The sequence below is a fragment of the Gracilinanus agilis genome, chromosome 6 (genome assembly GCF_016433145.1).
Source record: "Gracilinanus agilis isolate LMUSP501 chromosome 6, AgileGrace, whole genome shotgun sequence".
Taxonomy (NCBI): Eukaryota; Metazoa; Chordata; class Mammalia; order Didelphimorphia; family Didelphidae; genus Gracilinanus; species Gracilinanus agilis.
The window spans coordinates 286,276,262-286,295,789 of NC_058135.1; the positions used below are offsets into that span (position 1 = coordinate 286,276,262).

Sequence of the window (19,528 nt, forward strand, 5' to 3'; positions counted from 1 at the left end):
CCTGGCCGCCTGCTGCGGCCGCGCTGCTCAGTGCCCAGGCTCAGCGGAGGCACCTTCCGCCGCGCCCCCTAGTGGCCGTGCGCTGCCGCGCGCCGCGGAGGCCCCCTCTTCGCTCTCTCATCATCCCACCCGGGGGTGGGGGGCTGGGGATAGTCCGGGCATCGGCGGGGGCGGGGACCGAGCCATCCAAGCCTGGGCCCTGCTGGGGCTGGCCCCAGTTCCACCCCCCGCCCCAGCTGCCCCAGCTGCCCCAGCTGCCCTCTGCCAAAAGGCCAGCGCTGGGCTCCAGCCCGGGGCCACTCATCCCCCTTCCCCCAAGTCCAGCCCTGGCTCCGGGGGCCTGAGAGCCCACCCCACCCCCAGCTCCGCATGGGCGCTGCCTCCCGGCACCCTGGAGCTGACCCGTGTGCAGCTGTGGTAGTAATTTCTTCTGATTGGAGGGCCTCCGAGGCCGCCTGTTTACTGTTCCTGCCGAGTCTGGCGGCCGAGATTAATGGGGCACAATCGAGTTAGGGCCCCATGGCTGGGGCTGGGAGGAAGGAGGCAGAGGGGGAGGGGAGGCTGCCGGCCTGCCCTTCTCCAGCCCGCCGCAGCACCAGGCCGGCCCTGGAGGACCAGGCTGGGGGAGGGCCAGAGAATTTGTATGAAGTGCTCTGGGTGGAGGTGGAAGCCCCAGTGAGCCCCCGTCCTCCCCCTCCCCCCAGCCCTCTGATCTCTACTTGAACCGGGCCAGGAGGGAAAGGGGGTGCTGCTCCCTTCCTCTCCTCCCTTTGGGCCAGGCCGCAGGCGGAGAGGGGAGGCTGCTCAGGCTTTCCAAAGGGAGCTGAGCCAAGGTCCCTTAGCCAAGGCACGGCATTAAAGAAGACCCTTTATTAGCCACCTAAGGTGGTACAGCCCTGGCCCTTGGCACTGCTCTCCCAAAGGGGAAACAGAGGCGAGAGCAGACAGCAGCAGGGTCCATCTTCTCTTTCCAGGGCTGTCCCAGCTGGATGGAGGCGACCCGGGGAGGCTGAGCCAGCGAGAAGGTGGGGGACTCTGGCTTTGGGCTTTTTCATAGCATCCTCAGGCTGGGAAGACCGTCTGGAAGCAGCTGGCATTTCCTCCTCCTCTCTGAGGGGGACGGCGGGCCCCAAACCCAGCAGATGGGGGTGCGAGTGGATGAGCCAGGGAGCGCTGGAAGCCCCAGGAACAGAACAGAACAGAACCCGGGGGTCCTGTCTCCCAGTTGGCCCACCAGGCGGGCACCCATGGCCTTGGGGCCTAGGAGACATCTTCTGGTCACCTGGGATCTCTATTAGTGTCCGGGGCCACCACCTGCAGGGCTACTTTCTCCTAAGGCTCTGTGTCCTGCTGCTGGGCAAGCCTGAAGGGCCAGATATGTCTGCAGTGAGTGGGAAGGCCTTTGACAAAACGGGGGGAGGGGGCACGTTTGGGCAGGCCAAGGAGGGAGTAAGCTGCCACCCACCTGTTCTCTACTTCTTCCACTGTGTCCTTCAGGGGCCGGTTCCTGGTTTCGGGCAGCCCGAGGGCCACAAGGCCAGAGAGCATTGGGATGGAACCATAAATGATGGGGGGCACCAGAGGCATCTGCTCACCCATCAGCTTTACCAGAGGGGCCACGATGCCCCCCACTCGGGCCATGGTGCTTCCCACTCCCAGGCCAGTCTGCCTGGGGGGTGTCCAGTTCCAGAGGAGAAAAGGGAAGTTAATTCCAGGCAGGAAGCTCATCCCCACCCAGCTCTCCTCCCCGTCCCATGCACCTTTTTCTCCCAGTCTGGGTGGCCTGAGGCATCAGCAAGATTAAATGTCTGCCTTCTAGGCTCATCTAAACACGGGCTCCCCATCTGCTGGCCGAGGCCTGCGTTTCTGTATTTAATCCCAGTTTTAAAACAATCTTAAGAGCACCGAAGGGCCCAGGCCTCTCCATCACTGACCCCTGGATGTCCTGACTCCCAGCCTTGTGCTGAGAAAAAGGAGACGGACATCAGCGGGGAAGGAGACAGTGTGAGGGGCCCTGACGGTCACCCTGAAGGCCGGGCCCTGAATCTCTGCATCTTAGAGCTGCGGGACACCCCGGCTTTGTAGCACCTGCGACACTTCCCCAGTTGTACCCATTCCCATTCCCTCAGCCTCATTCCAAGCTGTGGGTTCTTGCCACGGAAGCCTCAGAGCCTGGCATGCTCTAGAACACCAGAGAAGTTCTTGCTTCTGCCCCTTCCCCTTCCCCCCTCCATTTCTGTTCTGACTGGCCTGAATGCCAGCCCTTCAGGGTCTTCTCCCTCCCCTGCCTCCCCTCTCTCCCTCCAGGCCTCATCCTTGAGAAGCCAGCCCAGCTCTGGCCCCCTGGCCTCATCCCACAGACTGCCCTACCTGATGGCCGTGGGGTACAGCTCCCCTGTGTACAGGTAGATGCAGTTGAAGGAGGCAGCCAGGCAACCCTTCCCCAACACAGCCAGGGCCGTCCGAAGGGCAGGGAGTTCTGAGAGAAGACGCAGATAGCGTGTGGTGGGGCAGAGCAGTGGGGTGTGTTCAGGGAGAGCCTGGGGGAAGCTGCTCAGCCCAGGGCCCCCTAACTCTGCCCCGTCCCTTTGGTGCCATCGTTCAAAGCCCCAGGAAGCAAAAATGCAGACGTTGCTTTTCTCGATTTCCAGATGACAATACTGAGACTTGCCGAAAGTCACACAGGCCAGTTCTAGAACTTGGGGTCCTATCTCTGCTCCTTATTGTGTGGGTGACCTTGGGCAAGTCACCTCCCCCGCTTGGCCTCGTCATCTAATAATACCAATAACCAACCCTTTTATGGAGCTTCAGGTCACCTGGGTTATCATATCTGATCCTTGCAACAGTTGGTTGAGGGAAATAGGTGCTATTATTTCCCCATTTCCCAGGCGAGGAAACTGAGGCTATGTGATTTTCTCAGTGTTGCCCAATTAGGGAGGAGGGTTTTGAACCCAAGGCTTCTTACTTATCCAGGTCCAGGGCTCTATCCACACCTTACAATACTGCTGGTTTTTCTACATGTGACCTGGGGTAAATCAATGAACCTTTCTGGGTCTCAGTTTCCTTCTCTGTAAAATGAGCGGTTGGAACTAGAGGGTCACCGAGGTCCCTTCTGGCACTATTGATGACTCTATGTACTATTTAAGAATGACTCTTAGGGTCTCAGTTTCCCCATCTGCACAAAGACGAGGTTGGATTCAATGAGGAAAAAGATGCTTTTGAGCTCTCAGTGCATGTGAGCCGAAGTCCTGAGTGCGTCTTAGATCCCTTGGGCTTCTCTGGGTGGCCATGACCTGGATGATAGGGGTTTGGGTGGGGAGAATCAGAAGGTGCCACCCCTGGGGAATGAGGGAAATTGCTTTGGAAGGTCATAGATCAAAGGATTTAGAGCTTAAAGGACCATGAGAGGTCCTGCAGCTCAACCACCTCGTTCTACAGATGGGGAAACTGAGGCCCAGAAGTTTTAACTCACTCAGAGTCACAGGTAATAAGTGAAGTAGGATAGTATATAGTCAAAACCCATCTTACTAGCCGTGTAATGCTGAGCAAATTATGGAGCCTTTCTGTTTCCTCATCTGAAAAAGGGGGATGATAATAGTGGAAACTGAGGCCCAAAGAGGGTTAGGGTTAGTGGTTTGCTTCAGACAAGGCAGGAAGGGAGTTCCCCTCGGGAAGCTCTCTCACCTGTAGGCACAAAGAGGTTGGCCAGGATGCCCAGTCCGGCTAGAACCAGGGTGGCCACTTGAGCGATCCTGCGCCCAGCTCGGCTCATGCCCAGGGTGGAGAGCAGCTTGGCTGGAATATCCACGATGCCAAACAGCAGCTGCAGCATGTGTACCCGGAGGCCGAAGCCCTGCAGGTCCATGGCCACCCCATAGTAGGCGAAACTGGTGGCAAACCTTTGGGAAGAGAGGGGAGGAGAGGAGATGCAGGGAGCCTCTTCCCTCTCCCCCTCCCCAGCCTGGGCTCCTCTGGATGGAGAAATATGGGGCCTGGGGAAGACCAGGGGGGAGAAGAGGTGGGCGCCTCCCACCCAGGAAAGTCCGCCTCTTCTCCATTCTGTGTGTTCTAGAGCTCCCGAAGGTTTACAAAGGGGTTTTCGTTCATGATCTCCTTTGATCCTCTGTGAGGCTGGGTTGGTTAGTGCTCCTCTTCTACCTCTGAAGTCTGGAGAGCTTAAGAAACTTGACCAAGGCCACACAGCTTATCCAGATTGTCAGTCTTTCTGATTTTGTCAGTGCTGAGTCTCCTTAGGGAGAAACCATCCCCTGGAGGCGGTCCATAAGCCATCCCATTTCCTTCTTTTTCTTTTCTTAAAAGATCTTTGCCTTTTGCCTTAGAATCGATATTAAGTCTGGATTCGAAGACAGAAAAGCTAGGGGTTAAGTGACTTGCTTGGGGTCACACGGCAAGGCCAGATTTGAACCCAGGTCCTCCTGACTCCAGGCCTGGCCCTCTCTCCATTGTGCTGCCTAGCTGCCCCCTCCTAATTTTTCTGGTAAGCCACTAAAACTCACCAACAGGACAGTTTTACCCAAACTGAATGGAGACGAGACATCACGGCCAGATGGTCCATGAGCCGGATCACCTCATTTCTCCAGCGGCCCATAAGCCTTTTCTCTTACCATCTCGGTGGCTCTGATCTGAGAGGTAATGTGCAGCAGGAGCCATCTCTAGAGTGTCAGACTCAGTCAGACCTAGTCCTGAGGAGCTGGATTCAAATCCTGCCTCTGACATATACTGTCTATGTAACCCTGGGTCCCTGAGATTTAGAAGTTGTAGACAAGTTGCCCATCTGCCTGGTTAGAGGAGGATTCAGCATTAGGCAAGACCACAGAGTTAGAGCTGAAGAGTTTATCTGATTTTATAGATGGGGAAACTGAGGCGCAGAAGATGTCATGGCAGATAGAACCCTGGATTTGGAGTCCCAAAGACCTGAGTTCAAGTCTTGTCTTAGACATTCACCAGCTCTATTATCATGGCCAAGTTTGTTAATCTTCCTCAGACCCAATTTCTTGTAAAATCTGTAAAATGGGATAATAACAGCACCTACCTCATAGGGTTGCTGGGAGGATCAAATGAGATGATATGTGGAAAGTGCTTTGCAAACCTTCAAGTGCTCTAGAACAGTGGTTGTTGCTGTTGTTGTTGAGTCATAGTCCACCCCTGGTGGCCCCATGGACATGCCAATATGGTCCCTGGGGTTTTCTTGGCAAAGATACCGGAGTGGTTTGCCACTTCCTTCTCCAGGGGATTAAGAAAACAGGTTAAGTGATTCGCCCAGGGTCACAGAGCCGGTAAGTGTCTGAGGCTGGATTTAAATTTAGGTCTTCTTGATTCGAGGCCCAGCATTCTGTCCACTCGGTCACCTGGCTGCTTCTAGAAAGGCTGTTGGGTGACTCCATTGGGCATTTCTTGGCAAAGGTACTACTAGAGTATGGTTGGCCATTTCCTCCTCTCGCTCATTTGACGGATGAGGAACTGAGGCAAACACAGTTAAGTGACTTGCCCAAGGTCCTACAGCTAGTAAGTGTCCGAGGCCAGATTTGAACTCGGGGAGGTGGGTCTTCCCGATTCCAAGCTCAGTGCTCTATCCACTGTGTCACCTCGCTGCCCGAGAAAGGCTAGTTCTTAGCTACCATCCCTCTTCCTAAACCGTCTTTCAGGAAAAAGTCAAGTCATCCCAGAACACAAAAGAGGAATATGTATTTATTGCGGCTAGTGGCCAGACATCCCAGTGGTCACCTAGGCTCTGCATAGCTTTTTTTTTTTTTTAAACCCTTAACTTCTATGTATTGGCTCCTTGGTGGAAGAGTGGTCAGGGTGGGCCATGGGGGTCAAGTGACTTGCCCAGGGTCACACAGCCGGGAAGTGTCTGAGGCTGGATTTGAACCTAGGACCTCTCATCTCTAGGCCTGGCTTTCCATCCACTGAGCTACCCAGCTGCCCCAGGCTCAGCATATCTTAAAATGCCATATAAAACGTCAGCCATGGGCTCCCCAGTCAGAGCCCCCTCTCCCCCAATTCCTCCCCTTGCAGAGGGCACTTCCTGGGTCCACAAATCCCTCTAACCAGGGGCCTCAGAGTGAGACAGCACCTACCAGACGGCAGCGAGGCACTTGGAGATGCGCCGAATGGTGGGTGTGCGGATCAGGTCCCAGGGCGTTCCTGGGGTCTGAGCCAGATCCAGTTCTTTCTGAAGATGGGACTTCAGTGTCTAGGCAAAAAGAGAAGGAGAGGGCCAGAGCTTAGGCGAAGGCAGAAAAGGGACACCTGATAGAGAGCAGGTGAGGATAAAGAAAGGACCTCCAGGGCAGGGTGAAGATGGAGAGAGATTCCTGAAGGCCACGTCCACTGCGTGGCCAAAGCCCTTGGATGCATGGGTGTGGTTTTTGCCAGGGCCCAGGTCTTGGGGTCACTTATGTGTCCATGGTGCCTCCAGGGACCATCCCTTTCCCTCCTCCCTTTCTCTTTGCCCACCTCCCCCATCTCTCCCCTTCCTGGCATTCTGAGTAGCCAGATCTCCCCGGCAACTCCTTCACCTCAGTGCTGAGTTTATCTCCTTCCACCTTCTTTCCATTGATGCGAGCCACCCTCTTCAGCACTTGGACCGCCTGCTCTGGCCTTCCAGCCAGGACCAGCCATCGGGCTGACTCTGCAAACCACCTGGGGAGGAGAGTGGTCAGCAGATCTCAGAGGCATCACAAACATGCCTTCTTCTCTGTTGACCATCCTGGTCCAATGACTTGTTGGCCTTGGCTTGGTTCTCCAGGTTCCAGTGATGGAACGTCTCGGGCTCTGGGCTGGCTCTCATCTTTTAGACCTTTGGAGTCTTTACCATTCATTCATTCATTCATGCATTGCTCCTAATTCTGCCCTCTGGGGTAAAATAAGCCCAATTCCCCTTCCAGGTAGCCCTTCAAGTAGAGGCGGAATCCCTGCCACATTGGAAGGTGAGGGGTACAGCGCCATTCGGGTACGATTTTTCAGTCTTCCTTTTGTACCAAGGAAGTCTGTCTTTTTTCTTTTTCTTTTATGGAATCTTTATAGTGCTCGATTGTAAAATTTGGGTTAGATATTGGGTCATTGGCTACATGGTTTCTGGACTTTTTCTGTGTTGTCTGCTGGCCTTTCTTGGTCATCTATGACTTCTGCAAAATTCCCCCCACCCCGGATTCCCATTTAATTTCTGAGATATATGGAAACCATTTTGGGGAAAGTCATGATGTGGAGAAGATGCTTATACTTGGACGGAGCTGGCTTGTCATCCCAGGTCTTTTTTCTAGGCTAAACATTCCTGGTTCCTTCAGCCAATTTGCATACGGCATGGTCTGCTGGTACTTCACCCTTCTCATCTCTTTCTAACCTAATAGTGTTGCTCCCAAGACACGAGGCCCCCAAATGGCCACCCTGCTACTCCCAATATAGTTGGACCAAATCATGGTACAGAGAAACTGTTACCTCCTTGGTTGGGCATTCTAGCTTCATGAATACACGACAAGGTCCCAGTAGGTCCTTTGCCCGCCATATTTTTTTTTTTAAACCCTTCCCTTCCATCTTGGAATCAATTCGGTGTATTGGCTCCAAGGCAGAAGAGTGGTGAGGGTGAGCAATGGGGGTCAAGTGACTTGCTCAGGGTCACCCAGCTAGGAAGTATTTGAGGCCAGATTTGAACCCAGGACCTCCCGTCTCTAGACCTGGCTCTCCATCCACTGAGTCACTCAGCTGCCCCCCTTTTGCCCGACATAATGAGTTCACTTTCCACTTAACCCCCTTAGTCTTTTTCTGGTGAGAAGCTATCGCACTGGGCCAGTTCCTTCTCCCTCTTTCTCCTCTTGTATTGAGGAAGTTGATTTCTTGAACCCAACTATAACACTTAACATTTATCTCAAAGAAATTTCATCTGATTACTTTTTTCCTCACAAATTTTTTAGAGCTCTGACTTTCATACTGATAGTTTTCTTGCATCATGTAGTGGATAGAGTATAGACTTGGAAAGGAGGAAGACTGGCCTTGCAATCCTCTCAAATACTTGATAGCTGTAAGACCTTGGAGAAGTCACTTAACTTCTGTTTATCTCAATTTCCTAGAATAATCTCCCTCCCAGGGGTGTGGTGAAGATCAAATAGATCCTATCTGTAAAGCACTGTACAAACCTCAAAGTGATGCATGTATTGCTTTTTATGATCATTGATAAAGTCATTGATAAAAATGTTAAATAACCTAGGGTGAAGCACAGATCCCCTGGCCACTCCACTAGAGACTTTCTAAATTGACCCCAGACCATTACTCTTTGTCTCTATTTAATTGTATCCAAGTCTTTAGGACCCCTGGACAATACCATCTATTTGGTTTTTTGGGCAAAGATACTAGAGTGGCTGGCCATTTGCTCCACTGGATTAAGGCAAACAGAGATTAAATGACTTGCCCAAGGTCATACAGCTAGTACATGTTGGAGGTTGGGATTTGAACTCAGGTCTCTTTAACTGCAGGCCCAGTGTTCTATCTGCTGAGCCATTCGTCTGTCCGATTCCTCTTTAGGGCCTGCCACGGAAGCAGCTCTGAATTAATTTAATGGACTGTTGCCTAGCTTACATCTTTCTGTCTTTTCTACATGGATGACAATGGAAACTACTTTGTTAACATCTAGGCAGACCCCAGGCAAGTGACTTGAAGCCCTTCCTGCTCTTTGGCCTTGTAGTGCCTCTAAGACAGAAGGGAAGAGTTAAAAAAAAATCGAGGTAAACCGTAGCTAAAGTATGTCTTGGCTACGATTGTTCTGGTCAGGAGCTTGTTTTCCCAGGCGGTTTGTGGAGGGAAAGGCTCCTCGTGGATCCCACCACAGGGGGGCAGTCGCCCCAGATGAGCCCAGGTCTGTTCATGACAGCCACACAATACGGTCCCCTCCTCCTGGGTCTCTCCTTCCCAGAACTCTCCGGGCCAAGTTCCGTCTTTTCACTCTCATTTCTCTCCCAGCTCAGGAGCAAGCCCTGATGCTTCACGGTTCTTGTGGCCACGAGGCTCTGGGCTGTTGTTCATTGTGTCTGACTCTGGGACTCCGTTTGGGGGTTTTCTTGACCAAGATACCGGAGTGGTTTCCCGTTTCCTTCTCCAGCTCATTTGACAGATGAGGAAACTGAGGCCAACGGGGTGAAGTGACTTGCTTAGGGTCACACAGCTAAAAAGAGTCTGAGACTGGATTTGAACTCAGGGCTTCCTGATTCCAGACTCAGCATTCCATCTTCTGGGTCACCTAACTGTCTGTCTGTACAGGATTTTAGGAACCATTTCATCCAACCATTTCTTTTTACAGAGGCCCAGCAAGTGTTGAATACTGACAGTTTATTCAGTATTGTGATTGGCATTGCCGGGGGAGGCCCAGGTCCTCCCTGACCCCTGGGAACCCCAAACACCCACATATTACACCCACCTACTGTACAGGACCCCGGGGATCTGGAAGCACCTTTGAGATCCTAGAAATGAATCCCCTGATTTTGCAGACAGGAAACTAAGGCCCGGAGACTTTCTGCAACTTGTCCAAGGTCACATAACCCTCCGCTTCATTCCAAGTTCTAGTGAGCCTAGAACCCGGTTCTAGAGAAGAAGGCTTCAGTCCTTGAATTTAGAGACCCCCCCGCCCCCCTTACCCAGCGCTTCCTCCCAGTATGCCATAGCAAAGGGAGATGCCGTGTTTGTTCTCATGAAGTGTACCTACCAGGAGTAGCAGAAGAAGGCAAAGAAAGGCAGAGAGATAGTGAGCTGAAGCCATCGCCAGTTGGGGAGGGCGTATGCCAGGCCTGGGAGGAGGATCTGCCCTATGGTGGCAGAGTAGCTAACCAGGGTCCCCGTAATTGTGCGGGTCCTGGTGGGGGACCACTCTAGAACTAGAAAGAGAAACAGGCACCTTTTTACCTCCATGCCTCGCTCGGGACCGAGGTTCTCCTCCAAGTCTCCTCAGGGCTCTCCCCGGGGACGTTCTAGGCTTTCACACGTTCCCTTCCGCCTTCTAATATTCTGCGGTCCCTCCCACCCGGGACGGCCCCCAGCACCAGCGTTCCGTGCTCTTCGGCCCTTGGCAGTTTGGGGAGGGTAGATTTTAGATCCCTCCTTTCTAGGCGCTCCAGCATTCTAGGTTCTAGGTCTGTCTCAGTTCTCACAGGTAATTTTAGACGTTCCCTTCCAGCTCCGATAGCCTTTTTTAATGTTCTAAGTTTACGTTCTAAGCTCTAATTTTGTTCCTATTCTAGGTCTATGCTCTGCTTTTTGAGGTTCTTTCTAAAGGACCCTTCTAGCTCTAGCATTTTATGTTCTAGCTCCTGTCCCGTTCTGCTCTCTGATGTTCTATGCATTCTCATCGTGGGCCCAGGCCCGCTTCTGGGATCCCTCGGCCCACGTTTCGGATTCCTCCTCCTGACTCCTCCATCCCTCCATCCCTCCCAGCCCCCCCGCGTCCTTCCCCTTCCTCAGGACCTCTTTTGGATGGCTGCCTTCCCCAGGGGCCCCGGAGGCGACCCACAGGGACTCTGCCCAGGCGCCAGGGCACAGGCTCCCTCCGCAATGCGCCCTAAATGACTTCTGAGCCAGGGAACTGCGGATGGGCGAGCCACATGCTGTGACTGGCCTGACCCGACATCTCGGTCCGGCTCTCTTTAGAGCTGTTTGCTGGGCTCTGACTAGAGGGGGTTAACAGGTCCCAGGCTGAGCCGGGGCACGTGTGTTCTCTGGGCTGGAGCCAGGGCCTGGGGGAAGGGGGGGCAGACAATGAAGTTGCCTGGAGAGGCCTGGGATGAGGGCAAGGACTTCAGGAGGGGACGGGGTAGTGTTTACAGTAATCAGAGAATCCTCTCCCCCCCTCTTAAGCCTTCAGGGTACAGCTTGGCCCTAGGTGAAGAAGGGAACCCCACGGTGCCAAAACAGAGTTTGTGCTGTTCCTGAGGATTCTGGGTAAGGGGGAGGAGGGGGCCTGATTTAGGAGCCCAGGAGTCCTGGATTCAAAGAGATGGGCTGGGGTGGGGGCAAAGGCAATACATGAGGAATGAGGGGAGTCAGGCTGCAGGGGGGCCAGGGAAGGGAGGAATGATGGAAGAGCAGTCGGCGTGGTGCCAAGGGCCAGCCAGGATTGGGAGGAAAGGAACAAGAAATATCGGCTGGGTTTAAATGGATTTCGATGTGGGGGTGTGCCCTGGGATTAAGGGGTGGTGGGCCTAGAGCTAGCAAATCGAAATTTGCTCGTAGTTCTCTGAATCTATCGATATTAATTGAATCCATGGTCCGATCATATTTAGAACTGGAAGGGACCTTAGAAATCCTTTTGTTCAATCCCTTCATTTTACAGATGAGAAAACTGAGGCTCAGAGAGGGAGGAAAGGGAAGGGAATGAGTATTTTTATGGCACCTACTATGTGCTAGGCCCTGGACTAAGAACTTTTTACAAATATTTCCTCATTTGATTCTCGAGACAGTCTTGTGATGTAGTTGCTATTATTATCCTCATTTTACAGTTCAGGAAACTGAGGCAAATAGATAGTTAAGCCCAAATTCACACAACTAGTAAGTGACCATGATAGAATTTGAACTCAGGCCTTTTGATTCCAATTCCAGAGCTTCTTCCCTCTGAATAAGCTGCTGTATAACTAACATACTTTTAGTGTATCAAGGGTCTGTAATTTTATGGGTGTGGGTTCTCCCTCCATTGACACAGATAGCAACCTCTCTGTAACTAAGGAGATGGTCTTGGGAGAGGGGTGATAGCTGAAAAATTCATCTTTCTGTCACGAGCCCTGGAGAGGAATCGCTTAGAATTTGTCTGGGTTCTTCATCAACAGATTCATAGTCCATTGATTGCCAGGCCTGGCCAGTTGGCTAGGACCTGCTGGAGGCAGGAAAGAGACCCCGTAGTCAGAGGATTGGGGTTCAAATACTGTCTCTGCCACTTAATACTATGTGACCTTGGTCAGATGTGCCTCAGTTTCCTTCACTGTAAAATAAAGGAATTGGGCTCCTTTGGGGTTCCTTCCGTACCTACAGCTATGACCCTACAGGGCCTCCCTCTCTTTCACATTTTATAGAGGAAGAAATTGAGCCTCAGGGATAGTCGCACAAGTGGTAGGTGGTCGTCTCTGACTTTGGATCTTGAATCCCAGCCCTGTTGGCTGTCTGCCTGTCTCCAGCCTCCCCACTTCTGGGCATCCTCCACTCAGCAGCCATAGTGACCCTCCTGAAGGCCAGTTCTGACAATGTTACTTCCTAATTCCCACTCAAACTTCACTGCTCTCTATAACTTCTAGGATGAAATAGAAAGTCTTGTTTAGCTTTGAAAACCCTTCATAGGCTGGTCCCTTCCTACCTTTCCTGTCCCTGACACATACCCTGTGATCCTGTGACTCTCAAACAGGATGCTCTGTCCCTCCAATCCAGTGGCTGTCCCCATGCCTTGAATGCTCTCCTGTTTTACCTCTGCCTCCTGGCCTCCCTGCCTTCCCTCCAGACTCAACTCAAATTGCACCATCTGCCAAAGACCTTTCCTAGAGTCTCTTCAAGTTAGTCTTCTTTCTGAGATGACCTTTCATCCATTCTGTTTATCTATCTAATCCATCCATCCATCTAAAAATCTATCATCTATATAATCTATCAATCTACCTATCATCTATTTATCAGTCCATTCATCCATCCATCCATCTATCAATCTATCTACCCTTCCACCTACCTATCATCTTTTTTAAATCTATCATCTATATCAATCTATCCATCCATCCATCTATCATCCATTTATCAATACATCCATCCATCATCCATTCATCAATACATCCATCCATCTATCATCTATTTATTAATACATCCTTCTATCTATCATCTATCAATCCATCTATCCATCCATCCATCTTCTATTTATCAATCCATCCATCCATCCATCATCTGTTATCAATACATCCATCCATCTATCCATCTATCCATCTATCTACCCATCCATCCATCCATCCATTTATCCATCTTGTTAGTTCATAATTGTTTGTCTGTTTTCTTTCCCATTAAAGTGTGAGCTCTTTGGGGTCAGGAGGCCTGGTTTTGCCTTCCTCTTCCTTTCTCTACAATACTGAGCACAGTGCCTGGCCCAGAATAAATCCTCAATAAATGTTAGTTGGTTGACTGACTGAGTGGGAATGGGAGGCTGTTGGACTACTTACCCAGAGACATACAATTGAGGATGATCCCAGAGACCGCCATCCCAACCAGAAAACGCAGGGCACAGTAGGCGGAGTAATTGGGGGAGAAAGCAGTGGCAGTCCCCGTCACCCCCAGCTGTAGGTAGGACCAGCTTAGCAGGGCCTTCCGGCCAAACCTGGGAAGGAGCAGAGGATCAGGCTGTCCATAAGGAAGGGACCTGTAGTCTGGACCTGGACTCAAGGGAGTGAGAGGGTAGCACTGAGGGTACCTACTCAGGTCAAGGGGTGTGGCCGTGTCATGGAGGGGTAGCTGTGACCAGGGACCTTGGGACACACACAGTCAAGGTTAATGGTGGGGAATGGGAGGTTGGGACCAGGGACCATGGCCCTATGGGACAGACTGAGAATGAAGGATCAGGATTAAGAAGACAGAGTCAAAAGGATATTGGGGAGGAGAGGTAGCGAATTTGAATTCATCCAGGGGTCCAATTAGGGGGTTTGGATTAGGGGGGCTTTGGGTCAGGGGTCTGAGATGAGAGGCTGGAGTCACAGCTCTGCCCTCCCTCCATTCAGGGCAGAGTACCTGTCTGCCAAGCTCCCAAACACCATGGCTCCCACAAGTACCCCCGCCATGTAAATGGATTGTGCCATCTGGGTCAGTTTCCAGGAGTCACATACCAGGTCCCACTGTTTCAGAGAAAGGGGTTAGGAGGAGAAACTGGGAGTTTGGTCTCTAGATCCCCAAAGCTCCACATTGATTCTCCCATCCCTCAACCAAATACCCTCCACCAGTAAGACCAGCAACCCTTTAGAAAAAGCCCGTCGTTAATGTATGGAGGGCATGTTCTCTGAGGTGCTGGATCACCCTTCAAGGTTTTGGCTGTCTGCTAGAATGTTGGTCCCTGAGGGCTGGGAATGTTTCCTTTTTGTCTTTGTAGGGTCTGGCAAGGTGCCTGGTACACAGTAGGCACTTTAAAAGCGCTTGCTGATAGGTGGATTGGTTGATTTCTCTCTGAAGACTGCTTGGCAGTTAGAAATAAGAGATGAAGGATAAACCTTCACCTGAGCAGAAGAGCTTGGGCGAAGTGATTGGCACGAGGGTGGAAACATCAAGGGAAAGAGATTTAAATTTTGTGAATAAGCCAAAGAAGACACTGAAGGGAACTGTAGCTGAGACTAGGGAGGAGTGACTGCAGCTTTGCCCCAGATGTTGGGTGCCAATATCTAAGGAGGCATGACCCCACTGAGACGGCACTAGACTGTCTCTGTTGTACTAGAATGAGCCCTCCTCATTGCCTACCTTCTGCCAAAGCCCCCTCTCCTACCCCATTTCTTCATCTTCCCAAGGGATAGAACCTGGTTGGGAGGGACGGCCAGCCAGCCTTTGCCTGAGGACCTCCTGAAGCAATCCCTTCCACTCTGGGACAGCCGTCATGGTTAGGAAGTTCTTCCTCATGGACACCAAGTCTGGATTTGCTTCTGTGATTCCCCATTGCTCTTGGTTCTGCCCACTGGCACCAAGCAAAATGAGTCTGGTACCTCTTGAACATGACGGCCCTTTGGATATTTGAACCCTGTCCCTGAGTTTTTTCCAGACTGAGCATCCCTAATTCTTTTAATCAGCTGTCATATGGCATGCCCTTGATGCCTTCACCATCACCATGACCCAAGCCCAGCAAAGTCCTTCATTGAGAGCACCCCCCGCCCCCATCTGACCAGGTACTGGCGGGAAGGGTGGAAGGCTGCTATGAGCTTTCTGTTTCTGGATTTTCTTGGCTTCCACATCACTCTCCAACTTGGAATCCATTCATCCCATGCCATCTCTTTCAGATTTGCCTTGTTCTTAGCTAGACCTCCCAGCTAGTGAAAGTGATTTTTTGAACCTAGGCTCACAACTTTACATTTATCTCCAAACGAATTCGTCTCTTTAGAATGGGCCCAAGGAGTCAAGTCTGGACCTCTTTGAAGTCTGCCTCCATCTTTCTGTGGATTAGCCATCGGTCCTGATTTTGGGGTATTAGTACATTTGAGAAATGTGCTATCCCCGTCTTTGGTGGCGGCTCTGATGAAAATGCTAAACAGCACAGGGACAAGTATAGATCCCTGAGGCACTCCCCTGGAGACTTCTCAGCCAAGTGGTTATCAAATTACTGATGATACCAGCTCTAATTATGGCTACCCTTTAGATCTTACTCTTCAGTTATTTCTGAATCTTCCAGTTTTACTGATAACCAGATCTCATCTTGCTGTCTTTGCCAGACTATTACATATGATGCTAAAATCAAATAAGGTTAGTCCTACAACATTCCTCAACTTACCAAGCTAGTAACTTTGTTAAGAAAGGAAAGAAGATTAACTTGACATGACTTTTTCATCTAGCCCCAGGGAAGGGAAGGGACTTGTACAAGGTGACCCAGGCGGTCAAAAGAAGAGCTGAGATTTGATTCAGAATTCCTTGCTTTCCATTGCAAGGGGCAGGAGGTAGCGCCCCAAAATTCCCTAGTCGGGAAGGGTCTCGGCGGCTAGAGTTCAACCAGGACCTGAATGGGAACCTCCTCTGCCATATCCCAGACCAGTGGTTGGTCATCTAGGCTTCCTCCACCCCTCGCCTGTGATGGCTTTTCCCTGGGGCACCGGCTTGTGTCCCCCTGTAACCCTCATTACCTCTGTCGCGATGGTGGCCTCAAACTCACTGCGGTCATAGGTCCATCCATCTCGGCACGGCTCGATGCTGGGGGTGCTCCTGTTGTGGGCAGTATCGTTGGACTCCAGGCTTTGCCAGTGGGGTTGGGAGAATTGTTGGCATCTCTCCGGCTGGTGGTCCCTGTCCAGTGGTACCCACAGCCTGAGCAAGATCTCCGGGGTGAGGTTCCCCATCTGGCTGGCACCGAGGGGCACCGGCTGGAGCCGGCAGTGGTGCGGGGGCACTGCTGCTGAGAAATTCTGCAGGAGGTTGTGAGAGGCCGTCAGGAGTATGGGGGTCACGAGAGCCACGATGTGAAGCCGCTGGAAGCGCCCTAGTCCCCCGAGCTGCTCCAACAGGCTGGCAAAGGTCATGGTGGCTCCGGGAGCCCCCTAGTCGCTGCTCCTTGAGTGCCGCCCTGGTGTGGTTGAAGAAGACTTAGTCAGTGGAGTGGGGCTGGGCTGGTCACCCGGAGCCCTGGCCTTACCATCTGATCTGTTCGGCCCTTGGAGGCCGGAAACGCCAGAGCTGTGGGGGGCCCCCCCTCTTCCAGGCCAACTGGTCTCAGCTGCAGATGGGAAAAGAGGCCCAGGACGTTCCCCCCTCCAACTCCTGTTCCCAAGTACTGCCCTGGTGTGACTGGAGCGGGATGGGATTCCTGTGGGGACCAGCTTTCAGCGGGGGGACTGGCCCAGATTGCAGGGGCTAAGAACCAACTCCTCCTCTCCCCAACCTGCTTTTATAATGACCTCTCATGGGTTAAACTGTTACTTTCCCTCTAGAGGATTAACCACTGGGAAGAGGAGTGGGGGATGTCCCAAGCAGGGAAAAGAGCAGTGGCAGGTCACTCAGTGGGCAAGAAGATTGGTGAGTCTTAGGCTGCTCTGGGCTGACCAGCGGGGCCCCTTGCCAGTGACCCCTTGGGACCTGCTCTGCAATTGGGGTTCGGAGGGGCCCTCTCTTTGCCTCGCTCTGGCCCTCAGCACCTGGGGAGTGCACTAGGGACCATCTCGAGCCGGAGCCCCGGGCAGGGGGCAGGAGGCAGAGTCCCAGAATCTCCACGCTGGGAGATCTTGGAGGCCAGAGTCCAACCTGGCCCGGAGTGGGAACCTCCTTTACCACATCCTTGCCAGTGGCTCATCTAGGCTCCCCCCGCCCGCACCCTTTGTGGGCAGCCAGTGATGGGAAACGTATTACCTTCAGAGGCATCCATTCTACTTTGGCCCAGTTCTTAATGATTAGGATGTTGTTACTTAGACTGAGCTTGGCCTGAGGACAGAGAGGAAGAGAACCCGAGGACAAAGTCCTGATTGGGAGGAAGGAGGGAAGGGGGGGCTCCTTTTTTTTTTTAAACCCTTACCTTCTGCCTTAAAAGACAGAGGAGTGGTAAAGGCTAGGAAACCGAGGCAAATGACTTGCCCAGGGCCATTTAGCTAGGAAGTGGCTGAGGCCACATTTGAACCCAGGATCTCCCGTCTCCAGGCCTGGCTGTATCCACTGAACTACCTAGATGTGTGTCTTCCTAGCTGTGTACCCCCTTCTCTGGTCTTAAAGGCTCTTTCCTGGGCTCAAGAAAATAAGAGGGGAGAGAAGAGGCCAGACGAGCATTAGGCAGCAGCTGGGACGACTGAGGTCTCAGGAAGACTCAGCAAACACAGGCCTGGCTTAGGGGTGCCTCAGTGGGACCAGGGCCTGTCCTCACATTAATCACATTTTCAGCGGCTCTAACTTCTGCATGTGGGTTTCTGCTCTCCTCTTGGGGACGTCGGTGAGGCAGGGTTAGGGCTTATTTTGGAAGAAGCAGAGTTTGGACCAGGAGAACTAGTGGGTGGGATCCTAGCTTAGTCCGTGGCGTTCTGCATTGAACAGGATTCTGGGATGGTTAATACGGTAGAACCTGGAGTAGACGCTCCCCGCCGCCCGCCCTAGGGCAGAGGTTTGGACGAGGGACCTCTGGCTTGGAGGTGAATGGGAACTATCTAGGGCTCCCCTGGAATTTCTTACTGTCTTTGGAGAGAAGGGACAGGTAGGGACGGGGCATCAGAGGATGGAGCCAGACACACAAACGAAGGCAAACGTTTTAATAATGGGGCCCAGGATGGCATCTGGGCAATGGGGAGGAAGTGGAGCTGGAGGAGGGGCAGGATTCGCCCTCTTCCAGGCTCAGGGACCTTTGGTTTTCCTCTTCACTCATGGTCCTGTCCAGCCCCGTCCTGGAAAGCTTCAGGCTCCATCTGAAATAGCCCCAGTTGCTGGGGAGTAGGGAGAAGAGAGAGGAAGTGGATGGGACTCTCTGATGTCCAACTTCCTGTCATCCTTGGAGCCCATTTTTCCCCAGGGTCTGCAGGGGGATCGTCTGCTCCTCTGCTTCCTCCTTCTCCTTCTTCCTGTGACTCCTACAAGAACAGGGAGAACGGGGTCACGGGACTGAAGATAACCATTCTGGGATGGGGGCAGAGAATCCTGAGTGGTGCTGGGGTGGCTGACCCACCAGGTCTCCTCTTATTTATTTGTGGGTTTTTTTGTTTGTTTTGTTTTTTACATTTTTTAAACCCTTAACTTCTGTGTATTGGCTCCCAGGTGGAAGAGTGGTAAGGGTGGGCCATGGGGGGTCAAGTGACTTGCCCAGGGTCACACAGCTGGGAAGTGTCTGAGGCCGGATTTGAACCTAGGACCTCTGTCTCTAGGCCTGGCTCTCAATCCACTGAGCTACCCAGCTGCCCCTACCAGATCTCTTCTGATTTAGGGAGATGGTTCCAAGGCTGGGCAAAGGTGGATCGCTATATTGCTTCGTCATTCCCAGGCATCCTGGTGCCAAGTTCCTTGCCCCTCATTCCCCAGCAAATAAATCAAAACTGCCTGAGAGATGGGAGCTTCCTAGAGGATTCCAGGAGAAATCCAGGGGATTTCTGAGACTCTCAGAAAATACAAACATGGCAACAAGAGATGAGTGGTAGAGAGAGGGGGGAGAGAGCTTGAAATTTGAAAGGAGCTGCTGGGAGCTGGGGTGGGAACATGGGGGTGAGGCGGGCAGCCTTCACTCACCTCGCTTTCAGGTCCTCCACACTTTCTGGCAAAGGCATGTTGAGTGTCTCAGGCAGAAAGAAGGTGACAACACCACCAGCAATGGGGACAGCTCCATAGATGAGAGAGGGTAAGGCAGGGTAGAACTCCCCAGTCATATTCACCAGAGGGCTCATGATGCTGCCCACCCGGGCCATCATGCTGCCCATGCCCAGCCCTGTCTGCCTGCAATGCCAAGGGGAGGAGAGTGAGCCTGAATCTAATCATGGCTGCTTTCCCAGGGTACTGAGCAGTTGGGGCAAAGATGGAAAGTATCTTATTGACCTGGTGGGGGGCAGACTTGGATTCAAATTCTGTCTCCTCATGATTACTTGATGGTTTGCCAAGTTCTGCCATTTCTACCTTCACATAGCTCTGGCACTGCTCCCACCCTGGTGCAATTTCTGGACTGTTGCATCTACCTGACTCAAATCTCTTCCTATACTTGGGCATCCTCCACTTAGCTGCCAAAGTAGTTGTCCTAAAATGCAAGTCTGATCATGTCACCCACATAGTCTCCCTCAATAAACTTCAGAGGCTCCCTTTGCCCTTCATCACCTGGCTCTCCCCTACATTTATGGGCTTCTTCTTCTTCTTCTTCTTCTTCTTCTTCTTCTTC

General features: G+C 52.2%; 2 protein-coding genes across 5 annotated transcripts in view; both read right to left on the minus strand.

Annotated features, from left to right (window-relative positions):
• Nucleotides 1-854: 854 nt before the first annotated feature.
• Nucleotides 855-16,517, minus strand: LOC123250993 (solute carrier family 22 member 6-A-like). Of its 4 annotated transcripts, none has more exons than XM_044680130.1 (10): nucleotides 15,828-16,517; nucleotides 13,747-13,850; nucleotides 13,185-13,339; nucleotides 9,716-9,884; nucleotides 6,543-6,666; nucleotides 6,102-6,217; nucleotides 3,685-3,899; nucleotides 2,371-2,479; nucleotides 1,466-1,669; nucleotides 855-1,363 (listed from the first exon to the last, which is right to left on the minus strand). In XM_044680130.1, exons 1-10 carry the CDS (start codon nucleotides 16,218-16,220, stop codon nucleotides 1,333-1,335), a joined length of 1,620 nt encoding a protein of 539 aa, XP_044536065.1. In that variant the 5' UTR covers nucleotides 16,221-16,517; the 3' UTR covers nucleotides 855-1,332. The 4 variants fall into 4 exon arrangements, with proteins under 4 accessions (XP_044536065.1, XP_044536068.1, XP_044536066.1 ...); XM_044680131.1 differs by lacking the exon at nucleotides 855-1,363 and adding an exon at nucleotides 1,761-1,866 and having other exon boundaries at nucleotides 1,503-1,669; XM_044680133.1 differs by lacking the exons at nucleotides 9,716-9,884; nucleotides 13,747-13,850.
• Nucleotides 16,518-17,912: 1,395 nt separating this feature from the next.
• LOC123252066 (solute carrier family 22 member 6-like) overlaps nucleotides 17,913-19,528 on the minus strand; it is a 17,116-nt gene continuing 15,500 nt past the window's right edge. The window contains exons 9-10 of the mRNA XM_044681432.1: nucleotides 18,892-19,095; nucleotides 17,913-18,242 (exon numbers count right to left, since the gene is read on the minus strand). Of these exons, the coding sequence (XP_044537367.1) occupies nucleotides 18,158-18,242; nucleotides 18,892-19,095 (289 nt within the window). The 3' untranslated portion in view covers nucleotides 17,913-18,157. The remainder of the gene's footprint in view (nucleotides 18,243-18,891; nucleotides 19,096-19,528) is intronic.